General features: G+C 43.7%; 1 protein-coding gene and 1 long non-coding RNA gene across 4 annotated transcripts; one reads left to right on the plus strand and one right to left on the minus strand.

Annotated features, from left to right (window-relative positions):
• Nucleotides 1–8,041: 8,041 nt before the first annotated feature.
• Nucleotides 8,042–20,401, minus strand: LOC137506906 (heterogeneous nuclear ribonucleoprotein D-like). Of its 2 annotated transcripts, XR_011020465.1 has the most exons (9): nucleotides 20,240–20,401; nucleotides 16,545–16,713; nucleotides 13,327–13,488; nucleotides 11,909–12,040; nucleotides 11,662–11,782; nucleotides 10,627–10,809; nucleotides 9,230–9,317; nucleotides 8,755–8,858; nucleotides 8,042–8,300 (listed from the first exon to the last, which is right to left on the minus strand). XR_011020465.1 is itself a non-coding variant. In XM_068233638.1 (8 exons), the coding sequence occupies exons 1-7, from the start codon at nucleotides 20,314–20,316 to the stop codon at nucleotides 9,247–9,249; spliced, it is 915 nt and encodes a 304-aa protein (XP_068089739.1). In that variant the 5' UTR covers nucleotides 20,317–20,401; the 3' UTR covers nucleotides 8,042–8,300; nucleotides 9,230–9,246. The 2 variants fall into 2 exon arrangements, 1 of the variants encoding a protein (XP_068089739.1); XM_068233638.1 differs by lacking the exon at nucleotides 8,755–8,858.
• LOC137506927 (uncharacterized) lies at nucleotides 14,106–25,917 on the plus strand. 2 transcript variants are annotated; one of them, XR_011020466.1, is made up of 3 exons: nucleotides 14,106–14,144; nucleotides 16,853–17,034; nucleotides 25,726–25,917. It is a non-coding gene; the product is annotated as an uncharacterized lncRNA (long non-coding RNA). The 2 variants fall into 2 exon arrangements; XR_011020467.1 differs by having other exon boundaries at nucleotides 14,112–14,144; nucleotides 16,867–17,034.
• The last annotated feature ends 223 nt before the right edge of the window (nucleotides 25,918–26,140 follow it).

A 26,140-nucleotide genomic window follows, 5' to 3' on the forward strand; every position in this document is an offset into this window, starting at 1 on the left:
ACAAAACAAAAACAAATCAGTGACCAATATAGCCACCTTTCTTTGCAAGGACACTTAAAAACCTGCCATCCATGGATTCTGTCAGTGTTTTGATCTGTTCACCATCAACATTGCGTGCAGCAGCAACCACAGCCTCCCAGACACTGTTCAGAGAGGTGTACTGTTTTCCCTCCTTGTAAATCTCACATTTTATGATGGACCACAGGTTCTCAATGGGGTTCAGATCTGGTGAACAAGGAGGCCATGTCATTAGTTTTTCTTCTTTTATACCCTTTCTTGCCAGCCACGCTGTGGAGTACTTGGACTTGTGCGATGGAGCATTGTCCTGCATGAAAATCATGTTTTTCTTGAAGGATGTCTTCTTCCTTTACTACTGCTTGAAGAAGGTGTCTTCCAGAAACTGGCAGTAGGGACTGGGAGTTGAGCTTTACTCCATCCTCAACCCGAAAAGGCCCCACAAGCTCATCTTTGATGATACCAGCCCAAACCAGTACTCCACCTCCACCTTGCTGGCGTCTGAGTCGGACTGGAGCTCTCTGCCCTTTACCAATCCAGCCACGGCCCATCAAGACTCACTCTCATTTCATCAGTCCATAAAACCTTAGAAAAATCAGTCTTGAGATATTTCTTGGCCTAGTCTTGACGTTTCAGCTTGTGTGTCTTGTTCAGTGGTGGTCGTCTTTCAGCCTATCTTACCTTGGCCATGTCTCTGAGTATTGTACACCTTGTGCTTTTGGGCACTCCAGTGATGTTGCAGCTCTGAAATATGGCCAAACTGGTGGCAAGTGGCATCTTGGCAGCTGCACGCTTGACTATTCTCAGTTTATGGGCAGTTATTTTGCGCCTTGGTTTTTCCACACGCTTCTTGCGACCCTGTTGACTATTTTGAATGAAACGCTTGATTGTTCGATGATCACGCTTCAGAAGCTTTGCAATTTTAAGAGTGCTGCATCCCTCTGCAAGATATCTCACTATGTTTGACTTTTCTGAGCCTGTCAAGTCCTTCTTTTGACCCATTTTGCCAAAGGAAAGGAAGTTGTCTAATAATTATGCACACCTGATATAGGGTGTTGATGTCATTAGACCACACCCCTTCTCATTACAGAGATGCACATCACCTAATATGCTTAATTGGTAGTAGGCTTTCCAGCCTATACAGCTTGGAGTAAGACAACATGCATAAAGAGGATGATGTGGTCAAAATACTCATTTGCCTAATAATTCTGCACTCCCTGTAGTTTGTAATCCATTGTGCCCCTCAGTTGAGTCCCATGCCCTCACTAATCCTCCTGTCCGCCAGCTAGTTTCAATTTGCCGACAGGTCTGGCAACGTCTAGTCTTCAGGTTCCCATCTGCAATAGCGCTATTGCAGACGGGAACGTAAAGAAGACGTGTGGCTAGGCCTGCGCAAGCACAGTGAGCCTGTCAGCCGAAGCTAGCTGGTGGAGTGGGACAGGAGGATCCGTAACTGCAAGGGCATGGGGCGACTGCAAGGGCATGGTAAAAAGCGAGTAAACATTTTTTTTATTTAGTGCCTCTTCAATGGCCCATTCACACTAGAGCATTTTGCCAGCGATTTCGGCAAAAACGCTAAAGTGCTAGCACTTTTTAAAGCGCTAGTGCTATACTCTTACTTGGGCGATTTGCATTAATCGCTAGCGATTAATGCAAATCGCCAAACGCAAACGTGCAGCCTGCACCATTTTCAGGCAATTTCCCAGCAATTTCATTTCAGTGCTATAGAAGCGCTAAACGCGACCGCAGAAAAAGTGCTGCAGGGTCCAGTGATTTTTCTGCGTTAATCATGAAAAAAAAAATCACTGGTCTCCAGCTCTGAGATGAATGCGATCTACAGCTGTTTCTATACAAACCACCTACAACTCCAGGTGAGACCTGTTCATTAGGGCAGCAACTTAAATTGTACACTCTAAGCACTCGTGTATTTTGTTCCATCTATAATGGTAGAAGAAAGTTCAGCCGGCACCATCACATGCTCTTTCACTGATTTATTAAGAGACCATCATGTAGTACATAAGTACAGAATGCGACGTTTCGGAGCATTCATGAATGACTATGAGGAGACATTTGTCTATAATAATACATTGTTTAAAAAACATGCCAAATGTTGGCTAAGATATATAGATGATGTGTTTTGTGTGTGGGCAGGGCCACGTTGGACCCTTGATCAATTTGTTCGTCAATTACATGGTCAGTGTGCATCAATCAAACTTACCTCTCATACTGATGAGAGGCAGGTTAATTATTTAGATACTATGGTTATGTTAACCGATGGTTGTCTGCACACTGACCTTTATGCCAAACCTACTGACAAGAATGCTATCCTGTCCTATCATAGTTTTCACCCCATTAATACAGTTTAGGAGGGTAGGTCGTATAGTGGGTGATAGGGACCAACGGGAGATTAGGTTCAACGAAATGAAACAAATGTTTTTGCAGAGACATTACCCTGATCGTCTGATTGCAGAGGCGCGCGGTGTGGTGATGGGTACAGCTCGAAGATCTAGAGGTGGAACTGGCAATCGTATACCTTTTGTAACACAATATAATGTCTTTAGCAATAATATTGCAAAAATTATTAAAAAACATTGGTCTATACTTGCTCAGGCACTTCCTCAGATCCAAGAGTTTCACCATCCTTCACTTTTTTCTTATAAAAGGGCCCCTACCCTTAGGCTGGTTTCACAGTGGGACGTTAAAGTCCCATGTTACAGCAGCCAGTAACGCAGCCTAACTCACAGCACTGTAAAATCAATTGTGCTGTTCACAGTGCCCACCTTGCGTTACATAGTAACGCAGCACGTTTAAACAAAGTGCTGCATGCTGTAGGTTATACTGGGCTAAGCAGCGTTAGACTGCTTGCACATGCTCAGTAATGTTGGAGGAGGAGGTCAGCCACATGGCTAATTAATATTCACTGCACTGCAGAGAAGTGGTAGGACTGTAGTGTTGTCCGGATCATGAACGAATCGTTCATTTGATCCGGATCTTTTTTGTGAGTCGAATCATCCGGATCATCACAATGAAAGATTCGGTTCACAGTGGATGTCTGTCTGGAAGAAACAGGAACATACAGAATGTACAGTGCAGGGAAAGTTCTGTCCTGCTAGTCATTTCACCCAGTCTGCTTCCCTAGTAAAATTATTCAACTGATTCAGTTCAAAGATCCGGATCTTTTCAATGATCCGATTCAAATGATCCGAATCCTTAAAAAGATCCGAACTTCCTATCACTAACCTGGAGCGGCTGCTTTGAGAGCTGCATAACGCAGCTCAATCTGACGTCCAACTTCAACACCACCATACGTTGTGTTAGGGGCACGTTATGCGACCATAACGTCTCCTAAAACGCAACGCCTTGGTGTGAAAGTAGCCTTAGGGATAAACTTACTCATGCAGAAATGAGGACATTGGCGAGGCCCCCTGAAGGGTCTAGGAAAGGGATGTATCCGTGCCTCAACTGCGTGCACTGCAATTCGATGATCAGGAGTGATGTCTTCACCCATCCTAGATCAGGTAAAAGATTTAACAGGCTGCTTTCACAGTGGGACGTTACAGGCGCACGTTAGAGCAGCCTGTAACGCACCCAAACGCACAGCAATGAAAAATCAATGGGCTGTTCACAGTGCCCACGTTGCATTACATTGTAACGCAGCACGTCTACAACACGTACTGCATGCAGTACTTTACACGCGGCTAAGCCGCGTTAGACTGTTTGCAAAATGCTCGGTACGTTTTTTTTTTCCATTATATGGGCGGGGAGAGGCCGCTACGTAGCCAGGCACATGGCTACTTATTATTCACTGCACTTGCAGTGTTACATCCTGGAGCGGCCGCGGATTGGCTGGCGGGACCACGTGATGCGGAGAGCTCCGCTCACGTGGTCTCCGCAGTGCCTCCGACAGAGCAGGCGCACCAAGAGCTGCTTGTAAAGCAGCTCTTGGTAGCATCCTGCTCCAACACCACCAGGCGTTGCGTTAGGGGCACGTTATGTGCCCTATAACGTCCCCTAAACGCAACGTCCTGGTGTGTAAGTAGCCTAAAGGTGTATATAACTGTGACTCAATATGTTCTCTATATTTTAAAATGCCCATGTGGTCTACTATATGTGGGTGAGACCACTCAAAAGTTTAAAGTGAGGATCTCGGCACACAAACATGCAATCCGGGAACGCCTCGTGGAGCAGCCTGCTGCATGCCATTTTGCACAAAATAATCATGTCAGTCAGTTACGCTGTCAAATTATTGACAGCGTGCCATTATTAAAAAGAGGAGGTGATAGACAAACAGTTGCTGCTCCGGGAGGCGTTCTAGATAAAAACATTAGATACCTTAGAACCTAGGGGTATGAATCGAGTATAATCTTTTGCCACTTTTGTAATTTTTGTTTTGAATTTTTATTCATTTATTTTTAGATTTTTCTTTTAGATCTATGATAGTTGATGTCCTTATGTGCTGTGTATACACAGAGCTCTTCATCTAATTATAGGTAAGGGTTCAATGGTTAATTTGCATATATTCAGCAGTGATGCCCTGGGAGACATCTCAAGCTCACTCCAACCTGAATTATCGCAAATACTTTGTTTTAAGAAAGCAAACTTGTTTTTCTTAACATCTTAGTAAGGGGGATTTTAGGACCATTGTAGTCCCTTACACACTCCAATGAGTTCTGGGTCACCATGAGCTTGCTGGTTAGTCTGTTCATCTAATTATGATATACGTTTGATAGTCCTATGATCTGGTCGCAATGACAGCCCTTATTGCTATGACAACGCGACTCAATGCCGCTGTTGTCTAACTGGGGGACGGAAATCCAACTGATTCGTGGACCCCTCCACGTGATCAGCCGCCGTCAGCAGTGACGCTTAGCATCCTGCTTCCTGGAGGTGGGCGACTCCTTTGCCTGTGTCCATTGCGTCTCCCAGATAACGTTGACGTTACAAGCACGGCCCTTCGTGCACGGTGTTCCCCATCAGGTCCGCCGGGCGTTACCATCCACTGTGGCGTCGGGTACAGGGCTGTCTCTGAATGCGCGCAGGCCAAGGAAGACACGCCTAGGTCAGTTGCTCATTTCTATTGGTCCAAAAACTTGTGAAATAGTTCCCCATCAGGTCCGCTTTGGTTACAGCAGACAGGGATAGGCTCTATGTGTCTAGAGCTGTGATTGGTATGTTTGAATCTGATGTAGTATAAAAACGCCATTATAACTGTATACACTTGTGGCCGTCATGGCTTGATAAAGGAGCACACCAGCGCTCCGAAACATTACATTCTGTACTTATGTACTACATGAAGGTCTCTTAATAAATCAGTGAAAAAGCATGTGATGGTGCCAGCTGGACTCTTCTACTTTACATTGCTTGGTTGGTGACCGGGCCTGCCGTGGCACATCAGCTGATCACACATAGAGTGTGCAACGCTATACTGCTTGCACCCATCTATAATGGTAGGCATCTACCTTAAGTTTCCTATAGGAGTTGGTTCAGTGGGATGTTGCAAATCCAGGATATTGGCGTAACAGAGGGCAAAAGTTGCACTTCGGGTTATACTTCAAGTGACAGTGCATAAAGTATGCTTTAAAGCAACTCAAAACGGCATGTATTGCAGAATCTTGTGGCTAGATTCCATCATAGTCTGACGTGCCACAAGATGCTCCTGCTGAAACTTAGGGTTGTGTTTAATACTATTCTCCCTCCCAGTAATTGCAACTCATGTGGGGGACCACTGAGCACTGCTATAAGCACAATTCTCATGGTGCCCATGCGATCGGCACAGCACTGCCATATAATACCATTGTAAATGTATTTGTACTAGTCCAATGTGGTTTTAGAGAACCTGTAGGGAACCTGCTGCAAACCTAACCAATATTAGGGCTTAAAGTGGATCCAAGATAAACTTATTCATGTTTGCATAATAGGGCATGCCTCAAGCCAAATTTTTGGTTTATGTTTTAATACTCCAATTACCTATAAACCAAACAAGCCTCACCCACAGCTTTTCAGAGTGCCTTGGCATTTTCAGACAGTAGCAAGGGCTTACAGGAGCTCAATCTGGGCAGGAGGAAGGGGAGGTGTTACTAGCCATTGATTTCAGAGGCAGAGGGGATGAGGAGAGGACTGAATTTACACACAGGCAAGCAGATAGCATCTCCAGCCCTTAGCCTTTAACAAACAAAACATGGCTGCCCTCGTATCTCAGGAATAAATCAAACTTTTGCAGCCAGCAATGTTTTCCCCAGGGCCAATTAGGTGGGCAGGCTGCCCAGGTGTTTTCAAACCCCACCCAGCTGCCAAAAGTCTGCTGATTGGCTTGCAGTCATCGGCAGGGGGTGGGTTGGCAGCATGCATCGGCTGCGAGCGGTGTGGGGTGAGGGATGCCCACAAGTGCAGTAGCTGGAGTCCGACCTCTATCCCCCCTCCCCCAACCAGCTCCTCCAGCGGCGGCAAATTCAGAGTCACTAGCTCTCGGCTGTCTTAGACGCTAGAGCACAAGCCTGCCGCCTGATCCTCGCTGTCTGATGCATCGGAGCTGTATCTGCAGGCGGGTCACATGTGAGGCGAGTTACACACCTTCCCCACCACCTCACTAGCCCACCAGCCTGACCACCCACCTAGCCTAATCACCTCCCCACTAGCCCACCAACCTACCCTAGCCCCATTTACCCAATCCACCAGCCTGACGTATTTACCCACCCCACTTCGGTACTACCCTTTTCCACCCAGCATCACCTTAGGGCCCTTTTCCACTAGCAGAGATCCGCTTCAGAAAGCGGATTGCAGCCATTTTGATGAGCACCATGATAACATGTAAATCGCGGGTCTCATTTCCCACTAGCATGCGTCGTATTTTTCTGAACCACAATTGTCGGGCGATTGTTCTTCATTTCCAGCAGCTATTTGGAGCAATCACGGGTAGTGTAAATTGTAGGTTGCGTGATCGCAGCGCAATTGCACTACCTATTGGAAAAGGGCCCTTACTTTCCCACCTGGCTACTTTTTCATGCCACCCGGCTGAAAATTTTTTTTTCTGGGGAAAGCCCTGAGCTAGATATGCCATATACAGATATATGTATACACAGTATATAGACAGGTTACTTGTTAGTTTTTCATCTCAGATCCACTTTAAAAAGGAATTTCGGCAAGAGACAGATCGGCTTCAAGGGGCTGGAGGAAGCCACATGTAAGTAGATCTTGCCTAGTTGAAGCTATAAATGACTGCATGACAGCCCCACTCCAATTGGTGTGAAGTGTTAGGGGCAGGGATTGCAGGAGATAGTGTGCTGATGCTCACGCATCTCTGCATAAATGACTGAGCTCCGCCCCGCCAGACTCCCAGGAGCGATAGCCGCTAGACTGTTGGACTATGTACAGCGATGTGATCTACGGCAGCACTGTACTGGGGACAGCAGTGTCATTCAGCTATCCCCTGGGGAAGCAAGACAGCAACCCGTTGTCATAGGCTTTATGACAGCTGATTGTGGCAATTGGCTGGGGGGGGGGGGACCCACACAAACATCCTGCTTGGGGGGGGGTTGAGGACCTCATGGACCCCTCTGTGCGGTTTGTATCGCGGCTTGTAATTGCCAGTTTTAGGTAGTGTTTACAAACAAAAGACATGGCTGCTAACCAACATGTGATAGGCTGAGAGGAGCCATGTCTGACTCACACAGAGCCTGGAGAGTGTGTATAGCTTCTGCCTACCACAAGCAGAGGAGCACATTCCAGCCTGAGCCAACAAAGATTAGATTATATAACAGATAATAGAGCCACCGTGCAACTAGGAAAGGCTGCAGTAAGATTAGCACAGGTATAGGAAACTTACAGGATAGAAGAAATAAAGTTGAACATTATGTTAGTCTTTAAGCTCTCTGAAATTTGGCCTTCAGTAACAGTTTGCCAATATTTACATTGTGTACTATCAATTTGTAAGAGTTGCTTAGAACAAATCCCACATCAGAATAGAGTCCCCTTGTTTGGCTAGGTCATTTAAATGTTAAAGTCAGGATAAGTACGCGCAATAAACCACTTTTCTTAAAAAGTTTTTTATTATAAATCTCACACACTGGACTCATAGCTGTGAACATCACAAAATTACAGATCAAACAATCTGGGGGAACATAAAATCACTGTATACATAGGGCAAGTCGCAGGGTGAGAAGAAAAAAAAAAAATCTATTTACAGCAAGACACTAACGTGTCCTGTACATAAAAGTTCTCAGAAGAGAAACTTGTATTCTCCGAGTCTAGACGAGACCATCCTGCAGTTGATCCTTAGCCGTATCTACCTGTAAGAGACACAAGCATTAGATTCTTCGCAAGTTCAGCATTTCAGAAACCATTAATCCTACAAGTTTATCTATAAAAAAAAAAAAAAAAAAAAAAAAAAAAAACTAAAAATAAAAAAAAAAGGGGGGCGGGGGGGGGGGGGGGAATAGACATTAACTTAACCACCCACTAATTTCAAGGTGCTCAATAAGTGCTTACAATCCTACAAAAAAACAAAACATTTCACCCACTTTAACAAGTCCTCTGTGGTTTTCCCTATTGGCTATGATAAAAATAAATATTAATTCCTAAAATTAAGAAAACCTGCCAAATTAAGCTGTAAAGACATCTAAGAATACCTGTAAAAATTGAACGTTAACAAAAAGACTTTAAAGATTAAAAGAAGCAAAGTCTGAAGTAGTTTTTCCCAGTTTAAATTGTTACGCTGGTACAGGAAGTTGGAAGAGACCATACCACAGGACAGCGGTTTCTGGTGTACGCCTTGCGCTCTGCCCACAACGAGCGACCCCAGAGATAGACGTGGTCAGGGTAACACACAGCCTGCAATGAAGTTGCCACTGGCGGGTACAAACAAGGTATAATGTCAGAGTTAGAAGACAACATTCTTCTTTACCTTAAGTTGTACCCATTTCAGTACTTTACCTTGTACTACTTTTAAAAAAATTGCTTATTTATTCTTAGACCTGGCTTAAAAAGACCAGAATCTTCAAATTTAAAGAATCCTTTATAGCTTTAAGGGAAAAATACTCAAGGCCTCGTCTTTAAGTTAAAGCTCTAGAAAACATTCTGTGCAATTCAAGCCAAACCATTTACAAACAATTATGCAACTAATCCATTTATAAAAAGACGACACAGTTTAAAGTTATTTTTATTCAAATGTGGATACGGTTAACAATTTTTTTTTTGCATTATCCTATATTATACATACCTGATGATTAGAAACCACTAGTAAGGCTGATAGTTGTTCTGATGTCCTCCACCTCCTCTAGATGCCTTGCCATATGTACTTTGTTGGCCTGCAGTAAACAAATTTGAGTTTGTGGTTACACAAGATGGCAGATAAAAAAAAAAAAAAAAATATTATTTTTTTTTTTTTTACACAGTACATACAAGGTATGCTTCACTTTTTTTTATAAACCTGGTGTCCATGTTCCAGGAGCATCTTGTACATATTCTTCCTACATTGTGTCCTCCTGTGTTCCCTCCCCCCGCGTGCCTCCTGCTCACCCTCTGAGTATAAGTGTATAGCGGCAGCTGGCTTACCTAATCCATGGTGCTGTAGTAAAATTAACATAAGAAAATGGCCACCTATAAGCCATTTTGTCACACTTTGTTCTATACAGTTATTTGTACAAGACTGGTTCTCTTTCACGTTGTTTCATGGGTTTGGAATGTGTTACCAGAGAGGATTTGTGCAGTGTTGTAGACAAGAGATGGCACCTTGTGAATCTCACCACTAAAACTACTACCATACCACCACCACTGCCGATCTCATCTAAGTATTTATATGTATTCATTTATGCAGTATTGAGAGTTCCAGTAGTTAACTTAGATATTTTGTAAGTATCCAATCATGGTCGGAGTAGGAGGTATGATCGTAATGTGTAATTGGGAGTATACAACTTCTGTTTAGAGCTTTCCTAGCCAGACATTGCTATTCAGTGCAGGTCTCCTGCACTGTAAATAAACCAATACTTTACTTCCAAGAGATCGGTTTGTGTTATTTCACAACAGCGCCTGCAGACCTTCTCTGCACAGATACCCGTAGTGAACAGCTTATATTGATCGCGTCATCAGCACAAGCCATTACTAGGGGGAGCCAGAGGAAATCTGCCATCCCTGCAGGAACCATGGATCAGATAAGCCAGCCTTATACTCTGAGGGCTGGTGCACACCAAGCGGCTTTTTCAGCGTTTCTGCAGCCGCTTGTGGCTACGCTTGGTCAATGTATCTCAATGGGGTGGTTCACACCAGAGTGGGAGGCGTGTTGCAGAAACGCATACTCCCGGGGTGAGGCATTTTTGGATTGCGGATGTGTTTCTGCCTGAATGTTAAGTATAGGAAAAACGCAAACCGCTCTGAAAAAACGCCTGTTCAGAGCGGTTTTGCTGGCGTTTGTTACAGAAGCTGTTCAGTAACAATATATGAAATCTACTACACCAAAACCGCAAAACGCTAGCTGAAACGCTACAGAAAAAGAAAAGGCGTTTCAAAATCTGCTAGCATTTTGCGGATCTGCTAGCGGGTTTTGGTGTGCACCAGGCCTAAGAGGGAACAGGAGACAAGGAAGAGAGGAGGCATTTGCTGTATAAAATGCAAACTCACCACTGTAGTCAGGATAACTTTGGTTGTATCCACCATAGTTTCCATAGTTGTAACCAGAGGAGTAGTCATATCCACCACCATAGCTGCTGTAACCCTGGTCATAAGAGTTGCTTCCATAGCCTCCATATGATTGATCTTGATCGTAGTAATTGTAACTTTGGTTCCAGTTCCCTTGCCCTTGACCTAAAAAAAAAACAAAAAAAAAAAAAACACACGTTAGTATTTTGGCCTGCCATTGCCTTTTTCTGTACAGGGCAGCAGAGTTGGGTCACAGCAATTTGTGAGAACCTTGAGTTGGATGATTTTTGTACCAACTCCACAGCGCTGCTCCAAGCACAACTTGAAAAGGGTTAGGTAATGGAGAATATAATGTGACAAGAATGCAAGCACAGCATATCTGACGTTACAGCTAAACCCTGGAGTAGTAGGAGGCCTCTACCTGCCAGAGTTTAGACAGGAGTTCACTAAAGCTAAGTCAAAGGTAGGAACTTCCCTTTAGGACTGAGGTTAGGAAAGAACCCAGTACTAGTTTGCATACTCTGCAGAGTATTGCTGCATTGGTTGGGGGAGTTTCAGCTAAACTTCATCTCAAGGTGTGCCAATGCAACAGTGAACAGTTAATACTTCAGCATGGATCCACATGTGCACACAGGAATGTCTATATTTTAAAATTTCAGTCTGTACCGTAAAACACGGGCAATAAAAACTTCAAAGAATGTTTTTACAAAGACTGTATAGCAATTGCAAATATACAGGCTCCTAAAGTTAATACATGAACAGTCCCACTTTCCTATAGGTAGTGAAGCTACTCTTCACATGGAGTAAGATACAAGATTGAAAGGCCAATCAGAAATGCTACAGCAAGGGTCAGAATTAGTATATAGGTTTAGAGGCCTGTATCTGAGGCAATGATTAAAATGTGTGTTATGTGGATATTTAAGTTCTAACCATGTATTTTCCTTTATCATATGCAGTCTGTTAGCTAAACTGGTTACAGGAATAATGAATATATTAACCAAAAATGGCTTTACATACCTCCTCTGCCTCTTCCCCTTCCACCACCTCGTCCACCTGATGCACCCCTTCCTCCTTTCTGTTGCTGCTGCTGCTGCTGTTGCCTGTAGACTTCTTTGGGCTGTGCAACTTTGATTTCACACTAATGAAAGGGAGAAAAACAAAAAAAACCATCAGCTTGGAAATAGAAAAACAAAACCACACACCAACCACTACAGCGCGCACACACACACCACTAATGGCAACTTTATTACACATCTAATATTACCTTTCCTGAGCCAATTTGGTGATATCTGCTTTCCAATAGCTTCTGTACTGGGTCTTCATCTGTGTAGGTAATAAAGCAAAAGCCTCTCCTTTCATTAGTCTTTGTGTCCATTGGAAGCTCTATGTTCTCAATCTGCAAAAACATTAAACCGGTTTAGATCATTTGCGCAAAGAAACTAACAATTACAATACTGCAATAAGAACTGGAAAACAATTAGTTTCAAATTAATCTGCAGGACAATGTGCCAAGACCATTATGTTATGAGAAAAGCACATTTTAAAATTCTGCTAGAGACCCAAAAGGTGTTAAGCACACCCGTGAAATGAGGGGAAAACCTCTGGATCCTAGTGAGGCTTCCCCATCCTGCTCAGTCAGCCTGATCCAATGTTGCCCCCCCCCCCCCCCCCCCGCAAAAAGAAAGAAGTGCAACTGTTGCAAATAAAATAAATTCTTTATTTTTATCTGGTAAGCAAGTAATAAGGATGCTAACCAGGCAATCCAAAAGTTAAAATCTCTATTACTTTTCTTGTTTATAAATAATCATTCCCCAGTTTACTTGACTCATTTGGTAAGTTGTCACACAAAGGAAGTTGCAGGGCATGCCGGGTTGGGTTGCAGGGCATGCTTTTTTGCTTCTGTACATTAGTTAAGTCTGAAGGTGAAATAAAGAAGCAAAAAAAAAAAAAAAACCGACAACCCAGCATGCCCTGCAACTTCCTTTGAGTGGCAATGTACCAAAGTCAGATAAACTGGGGAATAATCATTTATAAACAAGAAATGAAGATTTTAACTTTTGGATTGCCTGGTTAGCATGCTTATTACTTGCTTACCAGATAAAAAAAAAAAATTTGATTTTATGCCCGACAGTTACACTTTAAACAACCACAACACTAGCCTGCTTGCCGATGCGCACTAGCAGCTTTCTGCCAGGGCGGAAAAAGCCAAGCCCGTTCAGGTCCGCTCTACTGCAGAGGCACAGTACTATGCAGTAAAGTGGAGCCAAATCAGGCTTGGTTGCTTTCTACCAGAGTCTAAACAGGAAGCCACTACTGCACTTGCAGGCAGACTTCAGGGGTCCCAGCATTGGATTGCTTCTGCTGAGGACTGGGGAGGCGGGGGGAGCCTCTTTAGTATCCAAATGCTTCCCTTTTTTTCACCCCCGGTCAGGCTTACTTTTAACTTTATTTTGAGAGGACCTGAGGAAGCACTTCAAGTTTATAACTGCATATTTTTCACTATGTTATTGAGAGAAGCCATCCTAACCATCCATGGAATAAAGACTCCATTGTCTGCTGTAAAACCTCCTTTAGAAATTTTTATCAAATTGAAAAGCAGGGCCAGCTTACAAGATTAAATGTTTTTTCAAACTGTACTTTCCAAAGCATGTACAACGTTAACATCTTTTCCCATTTACTTACATCACCGTAACTACCAAAGTACTCTTTGATCTGCTCTTCTGTAGTATCAGGACTTAGTCCACCAACAAACACCTTCTTGGGAGGTTCCTTTCCTTTTAATGCCTTTGCCCTCTTGGGATCGATGAGTTTCCCATCAAGTTTGTGTTCCTTTGTCTCAAGTACCTAGAAGTAAAAACACAAGTCTGTTACAGAATGCTAGATTTATGCATTGAGTGAGAATCTAGAACGTGTACAATGTGCATCAACTCAAAATTAAGCAGCAATTTCTCATCTGATTGACTGATCCAATTGACACTTTCCAACATGCCCAATCTGATTTCAGAGCAATTTTCCATAGAAGTGAACAGAAATCGGTTGGATAATCTATCAGATGTCAGAAACAAGCGATCTAACAGTAAATCTGTCGGAAAATTGCATTGTGTACCTAACATTGGAGTTCTCACTATGAGCTGTAGCAAGACATTTACAAATCTTGTCTTCTCCAGAGTACGGCATGGGCTCATCTGTACAGTGCCTGCAGGTGAACTGTCATTTGAATAAAGCTAGATTTCAGGCAACTTTTATGGCTTTTTCTCCCCACAGGTGGCTGAAGGTGGTGAATTCACCGCCTTTTAGGTGACCTCCTTTGCCAGCCAACTGCATGGTAGGCCTTGGCACAAGTGTGCAAAAGGACCTCCTCATGTAATTTACATCCAAGTATATCAGTTGCCGTCCTGAGATGTGACAGGTTTCGCTGTTGGGTAACACCACATCAAATGTGCGGTTACAAACTGCCAGATAAGCATGTTCAACCACCAAAGGAAAAGAGCCCCAACCCTGTATGTATTCACTGCTAGAGAAAACAAACAAAAAAACAAAGTGAACCTCCCCGTGTGTGAGTGTTGCTACCCCTCCATCCAGTACACTGGGATAAGGGGAAGAGGTCAGCGATTATAACTTTAAGGGATATTCTATAGGATGCAAATGATTCAAGTCGATGCAATTTGTTTACGCAGCTTCAAAAAAACAGACCAATCCAATGTTGTAATTTCATTTGTGCCATTTTTAAGTTGTATAAACTTTGACGAAATTAAAACATGCATCAACTCAAAATGTGAGTCTCATTGGCCATCCCTAAGGGCCATACTATCTGCAGTATTGGAATAGGGCAAGCGTCACAGCATTGAGAGGAGACTAAACTGCTGCAATGACTGTGGTATAAGACTCCAGATAAACTCCATAAATGCAATCCCGATATATCAGATCTTTGCTGGCGATGTGGCAGCGAGGTAGGCAATATGATACACATATGGCATAGCTGTTCTAAAATTATTCCATTCTGGGAAAAAATCTGCAAAATTATAGCAGCTATCAGTAACATTAAAGTCAACAATGACCCAGCTCATACTTTACTTTTAAACATAAATTGCCCCATAAAAGCCTACAAAAAAAAAATAAATCACTGATTCGCCATATCCTCGCCGCCGCACGCCTTACAATTCCAAAATTTTGGAAATCTACCCAATCCCAGTCTATTCTAGACTGGAAGGCTGAGCTCGAATCACTAAAACATTCAGAACAAGTTATTTTCTGGGCTTCGGACAGAGAAGAGAAATTTAATGTACTGTGGAGAAGATGGGAAATATTCGCATTGTCCGAAGAAGGCCAGGCTTTGCTGATGACTGACCCATGTAAAATTAAAATATTACCCTCTGGAGTGGCTTCAGGCGAGACATGACCTAGCAGAGAGTTCTGTGGCTGTGATTTCACCCACAGTTCTCTCTTGCGTCTTTTCTTTCTCTCTTCCTATTTTTCTACCTTACTACACCATTCCCCCTCCCCCACCTTCTTCCTCCTAACATTAGCTATGTATAGTTGGGCTAAGTTCATAGATACCTTTTAAATACACTAATTTGTCATTAGGCTGCGACAATATAAACTCATTTAACTAAAACAGTTCAAGCATATTAGTCCAGCCATCTGGGTCAGAGTCGTCCGGGTTGGTAGTAAGCTATGCATATCCACGGGACCCATGACACTATTCTCTCCCTCAACCCCTAGCATCGACCCCCCAAGGGTGAGCGACTGCTTGGTGAGGAGCTCAAGCAACTGAGTCTTTAGGGTTAAGCGGCCCATCTTGGCTAAGCTACAACAGCACACACGAAGTTTTCAGTGGTAGCCAATGCATTGTATATGTGAACTGCCAAAATGCTCAATATATGCCCTATTAACTAATCCTCATGTTCCCACTGTATATACTCATGTGTTCATGTCTGTATCCTTGTTTATGCAAAATTTTGAATAAAAACTATTATATATTCAAAAAAAACTGCTGCAATGACATACTAACACTTGGCCACAAGTCTTAGCTTATGCAACCTCACTACATCTAGTTTAGTGCGTCTCAAACCTGTTCTCGTGTCTCCCCAACGCTGCATGTTTTGCAGGCAACCTCACTTATGCTCAGGTGGGGTAATTAGTGTCTCATCTGGGTGGATTCCATGTAGCTAAGGCCACATACACACATCAGACCATAGCCTTTGGAAAATGAAAGCTCAAAGACCAATTTTTCCCCGATTCATGTAGTATGAGAGCCATACCTTCACAGTCTTTTCTATGGAGCTGAAGTCCCCATCAGAAAAAAAATCTTTGCAAGATGCTGTACAGACAAGATATCAGTATCTGCAAAAGATCTGTTCCTGCAAATTGCATTCATAGTCTGAGCTCTGCAGATCTCATACACACCTTGTTTAACTGACATTCATCTGCAGATCAGACAATCCATCCAGGTGGATCTGATCTGCAGATGAATGTCTGTTAAACAAGGTGTGTATGATGATCTGCAGATATCAGACTATGAATGCATTTTGCAGAAACAGATCTTTTGCAGATACTGATCTTTTGAATGTCTACAGCATCTTTGTGTGCAACATCTTGCAAAGATTTCTGTCTGATGGGGAGTTCAGCTCCATAGAATAGACTGTAGGTATGGCTCTCATACTACATGGAAGGGGGTAAAATTGGTCTGTGATCTTTCATTTTTAAAAAAAGACTATGGTCTGATGTGTGTATGAGCCTTAAGACACCAATAACCCCACAGGTGAGGTTGCCTGCAACACATGCACCAGTGAGGAGTCATGAGGACAGGTTTGAGAAACACTGATCTAGGTGATTAAAATATGCACAATTTTTGTTAGCTTATACCTTCATGTTAGTGGTGATGACACACACTGACTTACTTTGTCTACACTGATAGCATCTTTAAACAGAACAAATCCAAAACCCCTTGATCTTCCGGTGACTGGGTCTGTCTTAATAGTGCAGTCAACCACTTCTCCGAATCTTGACAAATACTCTGTAAGATCTTTCTTGCTCGTTTCCCAGCTGAGTCCACCAATGAACATTTTTCTGAAGAGAAATAAAATTGTACAATTGTTTATGTCTAATATACAACTAACCATTGGTTGGTATACACCGTAAGGGGTTTTCCCCCCCTATTGTGATACCACAGCAATACATTTGCAACTGCTACTAACCATCTCAAAAGGACTTTTTTCTAAGAAACCTGTAGAACTACTGCGCCTGCACAGTACAGCCCGGAGGACGTCAGCACGCCCGCGTGAGGCGCATTTTGGAGCGCCAAAGAGCCCGATCTGGCGTGCCGCTGGAGGAGACCGGGAGCAGCGCCGAAGGCACGTCCTGCCTGCCACAGGCTGGAGGAAGCCCCAGGTAAGTGGATTAACATTTTTTGTAATGGACCGTGAACCCTCCCTTTAAAGCGGATCCGAGATGAAAAACTAACTACATCTTATCTAAAGCGTTACATCAAGATCGCCAGGGTGGATGCGCAGCAGTAAAAAAAAACAAAAAAAAAACGCTAGCTACATGATGCCCCCCTCCCTGTGCTATCCCTCCCACCCCTCTGATCGCCGCTGGCGCACTCAGCCCATAAGAAAATCCCGTTCTAAACGGGATTCCCAGTCGCCATGGCGACGATAGTGATGACATAGACGTCGTGACGTCATCCCGATCCACCCCGCAGCGCTGCCTGCCACTGATTGGCCAGGCTGTGCAGGGGTCTCGGCGGAGACGCAGCGATCGGGATCAACACGCAACAAGCAAAGTGCTTGCTGCGTGTTTGAAAAAAAAAAATTTGTGAAAATCGGCCCAGCGGGGCCTGAGCGGCGCCCTATTATTTTTTCCTGTGATACAATGACAGCAGCCATGTTTGTAAACATTACAGAGGCAGGCTTATCTCTCTCTCCCCCCCCCCCCCCCCTCTGTAATCTTTGGCTAGTAATACCTCCCTCTCCTCCTGCCCAGACTGAGCTCCCATGAGCCCTTGCTACTGTCTGAAAGTGCCTTGGCTCTCTGAAAACCTTTGGGCGTGGCTTGTTTAATTTATAGGGAATTAGAGTATTAAAATAAAGTATTTGGCTTGAGGAATGCCCTATAAACAATAGGAAATGAACACAATTATGCAATGTGTAAAAGATCATCTCTGATCCACTTTAACAGCTGGAGGGCCAAGTTTGCCCAGGCCTGGTTTAGCCTAATTCCCCCTCATCTGTGTCCAATCACAAGTTGTAATTTGATCTCCTGTTTCTTCTTACTGCCACGGCAGATTTAGGGCTCGTTCCCACTATCGCGAATCTGCATGCGTCCAACGCATGCAGATCCGCACATGTAATGCAAGTGGATGTGCCTGTTTCCACTGTAGCGTTGTTGAGGTGCGTTTTTTTCAGCGTGAAAAAACGCACAAAAGAGCCAACGATTTCGCCTGCGTCGGGAATCCGTGCGAATCGCCGCTAATGTATTGAATAGTAAAAACGCATGCGTTTGTTACATGCGTTTTTACCCGCGATTTCGCGTGCGATTTCGCACCTTTTTCAATTTTATTTAGCCCTGGCAGTGTCATGGTTAATTTCGCATGGCACCCTGCCATGCGAAATCGCGGGTAAAAACGCATGCGGAAACGCATCCGCATGCGTTTTTACAAGCGTCGGAATGCGGCCGAAATCGCGTCGCAACAGTGGGAACGAGCCCAAAATCATTTGGAAGCACAGGATGTTAATAGGTCTACTTTCATGAAAGCAGGAAGTAAAAACAGTGCAGATTTATATCAGCTGTAACAAAATTGTTTAAAAAAAAATTATGCTATTGTGCATCTTTTAGAACGGAGGAAGTTCTGAGTTCAGGTCCACTGTAATTGATGATCTGCAAATGTCTCAGGTTTGCTTCAGTACTGTTACATTAGGACATACATTGCCACTAGTACTAAGCACTTCATCGTCATCTTAAAATTGTAATTTCTAAGGTGTTCAGATACAGAACATGGACAGATTTCCTCACTTTATACACTAATCTCCTTGCTGAAAAAAAAGGTCTACATGTGTTGGGAAGAGGTTAAAGGTTTACAGCACAAAAAGCATTCACTTCAGTGTAAAGGTGGCCATACACTGGTTGATCTCTTTACCGAATCGGCTAGAAATTGATTTTCAGCCAAAATCAATTATTGTCCAAGTGCTAGTGGCAATGCATGCCCTTATATGCAGGCTTTAGATATATAAAAAAATTCAATTTACTATCACATTCACAAAAAAAAAAAAAAAGAAACACCCTTCATATTTAGAAACAAGCATCCAGCAATCACTGCTACTTAGATTGCTGGATGCTAGTATATAGCTACAATCAGTAGCGTTCTAATACCACACCCCCTCCTTTCTTATTGGCTGGTGCTGACGACATCTTATTCCCAACATCTGCAAATATCCCAGCAGGAAACTGCTATAGAAAATTAGACATCTTTTCAAAGCACCCTTGTGCAGACTTGCTTTATGGCTCTGCGGCGGCGGGGGGGGGGGTCTTCGCGCTATAGAGCCAAAATTAGTTACTGTGGCAGACAATGCCTCACCCAGGGTTTCCCAATGGCAATGGGCAGCATTGTCCTGGATTATGCGATCTTTATTTTCCTGCAGTCACCGCCATGTTGGAGGACATAAAGGAAGGTTACTTCCCCCTCCTCCCTGTCGCACCCAGCATCCCCACAGGTCCCGCTCCGCCCCAAGTCCCAGCTGCAGTCGTAGATTCCCGTGCCACGAACAACTTGAGGCACACTGACATCCATCACCAGCAGCATCCTGTCCTGCCCTCCCACTGAAAGTCGCCTTTGTTCCTTGCAGGTCAGATAAGAACTGTTCCACTGTGCAATAATCTCTGATTACAACAATATATGCAGAACATCTTCAATCAGGAGGATGCAAATTATCGGCAAACTAAAAAATTAAAAAAGGGGGGGGGATATTTTGGCTGATCAGCTTTCCTCAGACTAGTCCGGTTTGCTGACAAGAGGCTAAAAAACACTTTTCATCGTTATTATTGATTATCGTAATCGCCATCAGAAAGGGAGGAACATAGGATTGTTACGCCTATATAAATAAATGGTCATTCAGATGCCGTTTTTGTCTAATGGTGCCCACACTTTTTTTTTATCCAATCTTATAATTTCTATGTTTTATAAAGGTGAATTAAGTTACTATACTGAACGTAATTTAGGCAGTTCCCTTTCATTACACAGAAATGATATGATTGGATGGAAACAAAATTCTACCATGCACGGGCACCATATTAGCAGGGAACAGAGAAAACGGCCAGCAGCATGGAGCAGAGAACGGCCCGCCCATTCGCGCGAGATTTCAGATCTGTAGCTACTTTCAAAGCAGAACTCCATTTCCCAATATGCTTTGCTGCAGCCATGAAATGGATTTCCGCAGCAGCCTGGACTACATATATCAGTTTTAAAAAAAAGGCATTTTCTATCGAAGGAGACGTTGTTAGCTTACATTACACGTCCTACTGAGATGCCCTGGTGTTTGGAAAATCTGCCCGTTTCTCTTGAAAATAATGGCCCTAATAAGCCATCCTCCGCACTCACCCTTCATCTTGCTGATTTTTGCTCGCATTGATCTTGGAACCTTCACCGAAATCCTCCATATTTCCGTAGCCGCTCATAATGTAGTTGCAGCGTAATCCAAACCGAGCACAAAGGCTACGAAGAAAGAACTGCTCTCGCTGCAGACAACAAGGAAAAAGAACCTCCCGCTGCCCGCCTTCCCTTTATATACCAACAGTGAGAGCCAATAGTCAGAGCCGATCTAGCGACGTCACACATGAGAGTAATGAGAACATGGAGGCTTGTGTGAGAGAGAGGAGGAGGTGGAGTTCTGTTTGCTCATCACCAGCTCTGATTGACCCATACTCCTGATGAGTCACTAAGGTGACGAAACGTGAAGGGCTGGTCAATTATATAGAGATGGGAAGTTCGGATCTTTTCAATGATCCGGATGATTCGAATCGGATCATTGAAAAGATCCGGATCTTTGATCCGAATCTCGGATCATTTTACTACCGAAGCATTCGGGGGTTGAAATGACTAGCAGGGCAGGAGAAGGAGAGGGGGGTGGACACACAGGGCTCTATTCATAAAAAAGTTGTTGCGAGAAAACTCCTGGAGGGAAAATACCGCAGCGGTATTTTACACTTCTGGGTGGTCATTCAAAGAAATCTTGAAAGCTGCGATGCAAGAGCGGAGATCTCCCGCTGAAAGCTGGCGGTAAGCTGTCGGAAGGCATGCGGAAACACTTCAGCCAGCAGAGTCCCTCCGTGCACTGCTCTCTCTGGGAGGTCTGTCCCATTCACTTGTATGTAATCCGCAAAATCAGAGGAAGCGGTATTTCCCGTCCACATACCGCTTCCTCTAATCTTTATGAATGGCCATTTTGTTACTTTTTTCTAGATAAATCTAGAAAAACACTGGAGAAGGCGGAAATTTCTCGCTCTGCTGGGGGATTGTAGATTTTCATGCGGGAACAGCTTTTTTGAATGCCCACTTTGCTAAATGGACGGGAAAATCCGCTGTTTTGAGCGGAAAACTTGCGGGAAGGTTTTATGAATAGAGCCCACAGAGGGCTCTATTCATAAACCATTACCGCAAGTTTTCCGCTCAAAACAGCGGGTTTTCTCGTCCATTTAGCAAAGTGGGCATTCATAAAAGCTGTTCCCGCATGAAAATCTACAATCCCCCAGCAGAGCGAGAAATTTCCGCCTTCTCCAGTGTTTTTCTAGATTTATCTAGAAAAAAGTAACAAAATGGCCATTCATAAAGATTAGAGGAAGCGGTATGTGGACGGGAAATACCGCTTCCTCTGATTTTGCGGATTACATACAAGTGAATGGGACAGACCTCCCAGAGAGAGCAGTGCACGGAGGGACTCTGCCGGCTGAAGTGTTTCCGCATGCCTTCCGACAGCTTACCGCCAGCCTTCAGCGGGAGATCTCCGCACTTGCATCGCAGCTTTCAAGATTTCTTTGAATGACCACCCAAAAGTGTAAAATACCGCTGCGGTATTTTCCCTCCAGGAGTTTTCTCGCAACAACTTTTTTATGAATAGAGCCCAGAGAAGGGGAGAAGATGCACAGAGGGCAGGGAGTGGACAGAGAAGGGAGGAGGGAAGCAGAGAGCAGAAATGTTTGCTTGCACACAGTACCCACATGCTGCAATCATATGCTTTACATATATTTCACCTACATGTTCATCTGTACACTTTGGCCTCGATTCATAAACAGCAGTGCGATAACAAAAATCTTGTCGGGAAAATACCGCACTCGGTATTTTCCCGGTCTGTGTGCTAATTCATAAAGATTTCCCCAGCTGCCCTTGGAGGTCGGTAAATTACCGCAGCCCATTGAGCGGTAGAGTAAAGCAGTGTCCCGATTCCCTCTTTGCTCTGCAGAAATGAATCACACAGACGGCTCTCTCTGGCTCTCCCACTGATGACTCAGACAGATGAGTCACACAGTCTTTCCCTGCCTGCAGAAATTACTCACACAGCCGGCTCTTTCCACTGATGACTCAGACAGATGAGTCACACAGTCTTTCCCTGCCTGCTGAAATGATTCACACAGAGGGCTTTCTGGCTCTCTCCACAGATGAATCAAACAGACTTTCGGATCTCTGCACTTTGCATTAATCAGAGCTGTCAGAGCAGTCGGTAACTTGTTAAGACCTCACCAGAGGTGTCGGTAACTACCGCCAGGCTTACCGCATGTTGAAGGCTTTATGAATTGACATTTGCTGACAATTTACTGACATGTGTTGTCGGTAACTGCAGCCAAGTCGGTAATTTACCTCCCTGGTCGGTAATGTCAGCTTTTCACGCGGTAACAGCCTTTATGAATTGACATTTTGCTAAGTGGTCGGTAAAGTCTGCTGTTTTCAGCATTACCGCATGAGGTAATGCTTTATGAATCGAGGCCATTGAATGGAAACGTCGCATAGTGAAAGAAAGCATTTCCCAAAGTGAAGTGCAGCTGTTTAGAGCCGAGTGCAGGAGGATCATATTGCCCTGCAATCACAGTGCCTGCAAAGTTACTGAGCTGTGCTGAGCTGAGCCAAAAGTTTCCAATGTGATCACTGCACAACTACGGAACAGACAGCCTGTAATGAGCAGCACATTGCAGCCAGTATGTGTGCTCTACACATATCTGGCAGTGGCACCCATGTCCCCTCTACCTGTCCCTGCAAGGCTGGCTCCCCTGAGTCCCCTCCAACAGAGCGATCCATCTCAGCTCTGCTTCCAGGACCCCGCTGCCCGCTGAGAGGGGGCGTGTCGCTCCTGGCCCCGCCCCTTTTGCGATCCGAATCACTCATTTTGATGATTCGGATGATTCGACTCACAAAATAGATTCGGATCAAAGATCCGAATCATTCATGATCCGGACAACACTACAATTATAGGGATTGGAAGCTGAAACTTTGAAAGCAATACGGTATTGCTTTCAAAGTTTCAGCTTCCAATCCCTATACTGCTACCTATACTGCGGACAACTTTATTACATATACTGAGGCAACTGTGCAACCTATACTGGGGAAGCTATATTTCCTATACCAGTGGCACCTATACCTGGCATTACATGACTCGGTGCGCTTTGTATTCCACACTCATTTCTTTTTTAGGGGGGGGGGGGGGGGTTGCCCCAATGAGCCCCACCTGCCAACCATTGTGCCCCTTTTGAGCCCCCTCAAAAAATCTGAAGCTGGAGCTGCCACTGGCAATACCTGAAGTGAGAGGGATATGGAGGTGTCATTTTCTTTAAAAAAAAAATAAAAAATCGTTGCCTGGTGTCCTGCTGATCTGACTGTGTTTGTCATCTGCTTCATCTGACCGGGGTGTTCCGACGTACTCCATATGTGTATGTCATCTGACCTGCATCTGCTCTGGTCCTATGCTTTTACCACATCTATGAATTTCAGAGTTCCCAACACTTAGTGGTTTGCCTTCTTAAAACAGAAGGTATTTTCAATAATTCAGCTTTTTAGTTAAACACTTGAGCACCCTGAGCTCAAGGTAAAATTGGAATTTTCATTTACATGGGGTTTCCTCCAGCCACCCACAGCCCGCAAGGTCCCCTGGCGTCCTCCTGGCTTCTCTCCCGGTCCCGCTGGCGGCTCTGTTAATCGGCGACTTCGACCTGAAGTCACCCGTGCTTGTCCCCGCCACGCACCCTACACATCATGCCAGCCAGCATGAGAAGAGAACAATCATTTTCTGCAAGACAATGTTGACATTCACAAATTTTCTGCATGTTTTTTCCGCATTCAGGAAAAAGTGCATTAATAATGCATAAAAATGTCTGAAAAAATTGGTAAATAAGAATTATTTCCGCTAAAATGAAATTCACAATGAAAAATGGGCGTATTATTTATGCTTTAACTACCGATTTTTTTTTTTTTTTATCACTTATCATTCTAGAGCTATTATCGCGGAATTTGCTGGACTTTAAAACATTTATTTTGACAATTTTTTTCCTATTTTTGTCGTATGTTGGCCGACTGTTTACGCATGTTTCTGCACTTTTTTCACGCCATCTACTTGCATGCAGAAAATTTGGAAAATTTTTAGTGAATGCAGAAAAAATGCGGTAATTACTGCTGGCGGTAATTTTGCTGTAAAAAAAAACATCCTTTACCGTATGTGTGATTGTGAATAGAGCCCATTCTCCCCAATCCAAGGTGGCCATACACTTATAGATTTGCAGCAGATTCAACCATCAGATAGATTACTGTCAGGTTGAATCTGACAGGAATCTATCTGATGTGTGCCACACACTAGGAAGAGATTTCCAATAGATTTCAGAATAAAATCTATTGAAAATTGATCGAAATGCATTATTGCACCATTCGATCCAATGCAAGTCTATAGGTCATTGATCAGCTGCCAGCAGCTGATCAACCTAGATTTTCCATCCGGACCGATCGAGCAAATCGATCGAAATCGGCCGGAAATCGATCGATCATGCTTCCTGCTGCATTGATTGCTAGCTGATTCGATAAGAGCGGTCGAATCGGCAGTCAATCGATGGTTGAAATCGACCAGTGTATGGGCCCCTTGAAGGTGGCCAAACACAATACAATAAAACAATCTTTTTTATGGCAATTTGGTCAAAAGAATCAGTTGCACAGGAAAATAAAAAAAGAGTGAGAAATCTAATTGAAATTTTTCTATCTATCTATCTATCTATCTATCTAATGATTAATGCCATCTTTGTCAATATAGGATTTAAGTCACATACAAAAGGGAGTCAGCTTCAACTGCAGTCTTCCTTGAGGCTAGCTAGTGCAGAAAACCAGGGCTGTGGAGTCAGAGTCGCAGCAATTTTGGGTACCTGGAGTCGGAGACAGTGGTTTCAATAAACAGGAGTCGGATGATTTTGGAACCAAATCCATAGCCTTTGTAAAAATTAGACTAAGGAGTTGGAGTCGAGGAGTTGGAGCAATTTTGGGTACGTGCAGTCGGAGTCAGTGATTTCATAAACTGAGGAGTTGGATGATTTTTGTACCGACTGCACAGCCCAAAACCATGAGTTTTGTGCGTTTTTGAATTTTTTAGTGCGTTTTCGATTGCAATTATGTTTTTTTTTTTCAAATATTTTTCAGTGGTGTAAAATACAGTATCTTGTATCATCAAAAACCCATGTAAAATCCATCTAAATACATTGCGTGTTTTTGAGAAGTTGTGTGTTTTGAATATTTGCATATACTGTACAAGCGTTTTTCATACGGCCCATAGACTTTCATTACGGGCAAAAACGCTAGCATTTTCCTCAATGCTAGCAAATCTGCCTCGTGTGGTCCTAGCCTGAAGCAGGAGTCACATTTATTTATTAATATAGCGCAAAAATATTACGCAGCGCTATACAAAATATATTGTCTTGTCATTAACTGTCCCTCAGAGGGGCTCACAATCTCGTCCCGACCATAGTCATATGTCTATGTATATATCGTGTAGTGCATGTATCATAGTCTAGTGCCAATTTAGGGGAAGCCAATTAACTTATCTGTATGTTTTTGGGATGTGGGAGGAAACCAGAGTGCCCGGAGGAAACCCACACAGACATGAGGAGAACATGCAAACACCTTGCAGATGTTGACCTGGCTGGGGGTTGAAACAGGGACCCACCGCTGCAAGGCAGGAGCGCTAACCACTACGCCACCGTGCTGCCACACTTGGGAAAATCTGCCTTGTTCGACCACAGTTTGAAAATACATGTAACGATTGTGGTGCCTCTGCGTTTCATGAGGCATTTGAGATTCTGCAGAGCATTAAAAAAAAAAACATACCATCTGTACTCCTTTCCCACACAATGCATGCATTCTCATTGAAATCACTGGCTACTGTTATTACATTGGGTGGCAATTTAAACGTCTATGGGTCTCTTTAATCTGGTCTGTGTTTCTAAGGCCCCTTTCACATGAACGTTTATTCCAGGTGTTTGA

The sequence above is a fragment of the Hyperolius riggenbachi genome, chromosome 1, assembly GCF_040937935.1.
Source record: "Hyperolius riggenbachi isolate aHypRig1 chromosome 1, aHypRig1.pri, whole genome shotgun sequence".
NCBI lineage: Eukaryota > Metazoa > Chordata > Amphibia > Anura > Hyperoliidae > Hyperolius > Hyperolius riggenbachi.

Excerpts from the sequence above, each read along its gene's own strand:
- LOC137506906 (XM_068233638.1), bottom strand. The coding sequence starts at position 20,316 with ATGAGCGGCTACGGAAATATGGAGGATTTCGGTGAAGGTTCCAAGATC. Across the intron at positions 13,489-16,544 it reads ATGCTATCAGTGTAGACAAA|GTACTTGAGACAAAGGAACA; the intron begins GTAAGTCAGTGT and ends TTTTACTTCTAG. Across the intron at positions 11,783-11,908 it reads ACCAAATTGGCTCAGGAAAG|TGTGAAATCAAAGTTGCACA; the intron begins GTAATATTAGAT and ends CCCTTTCATTAG.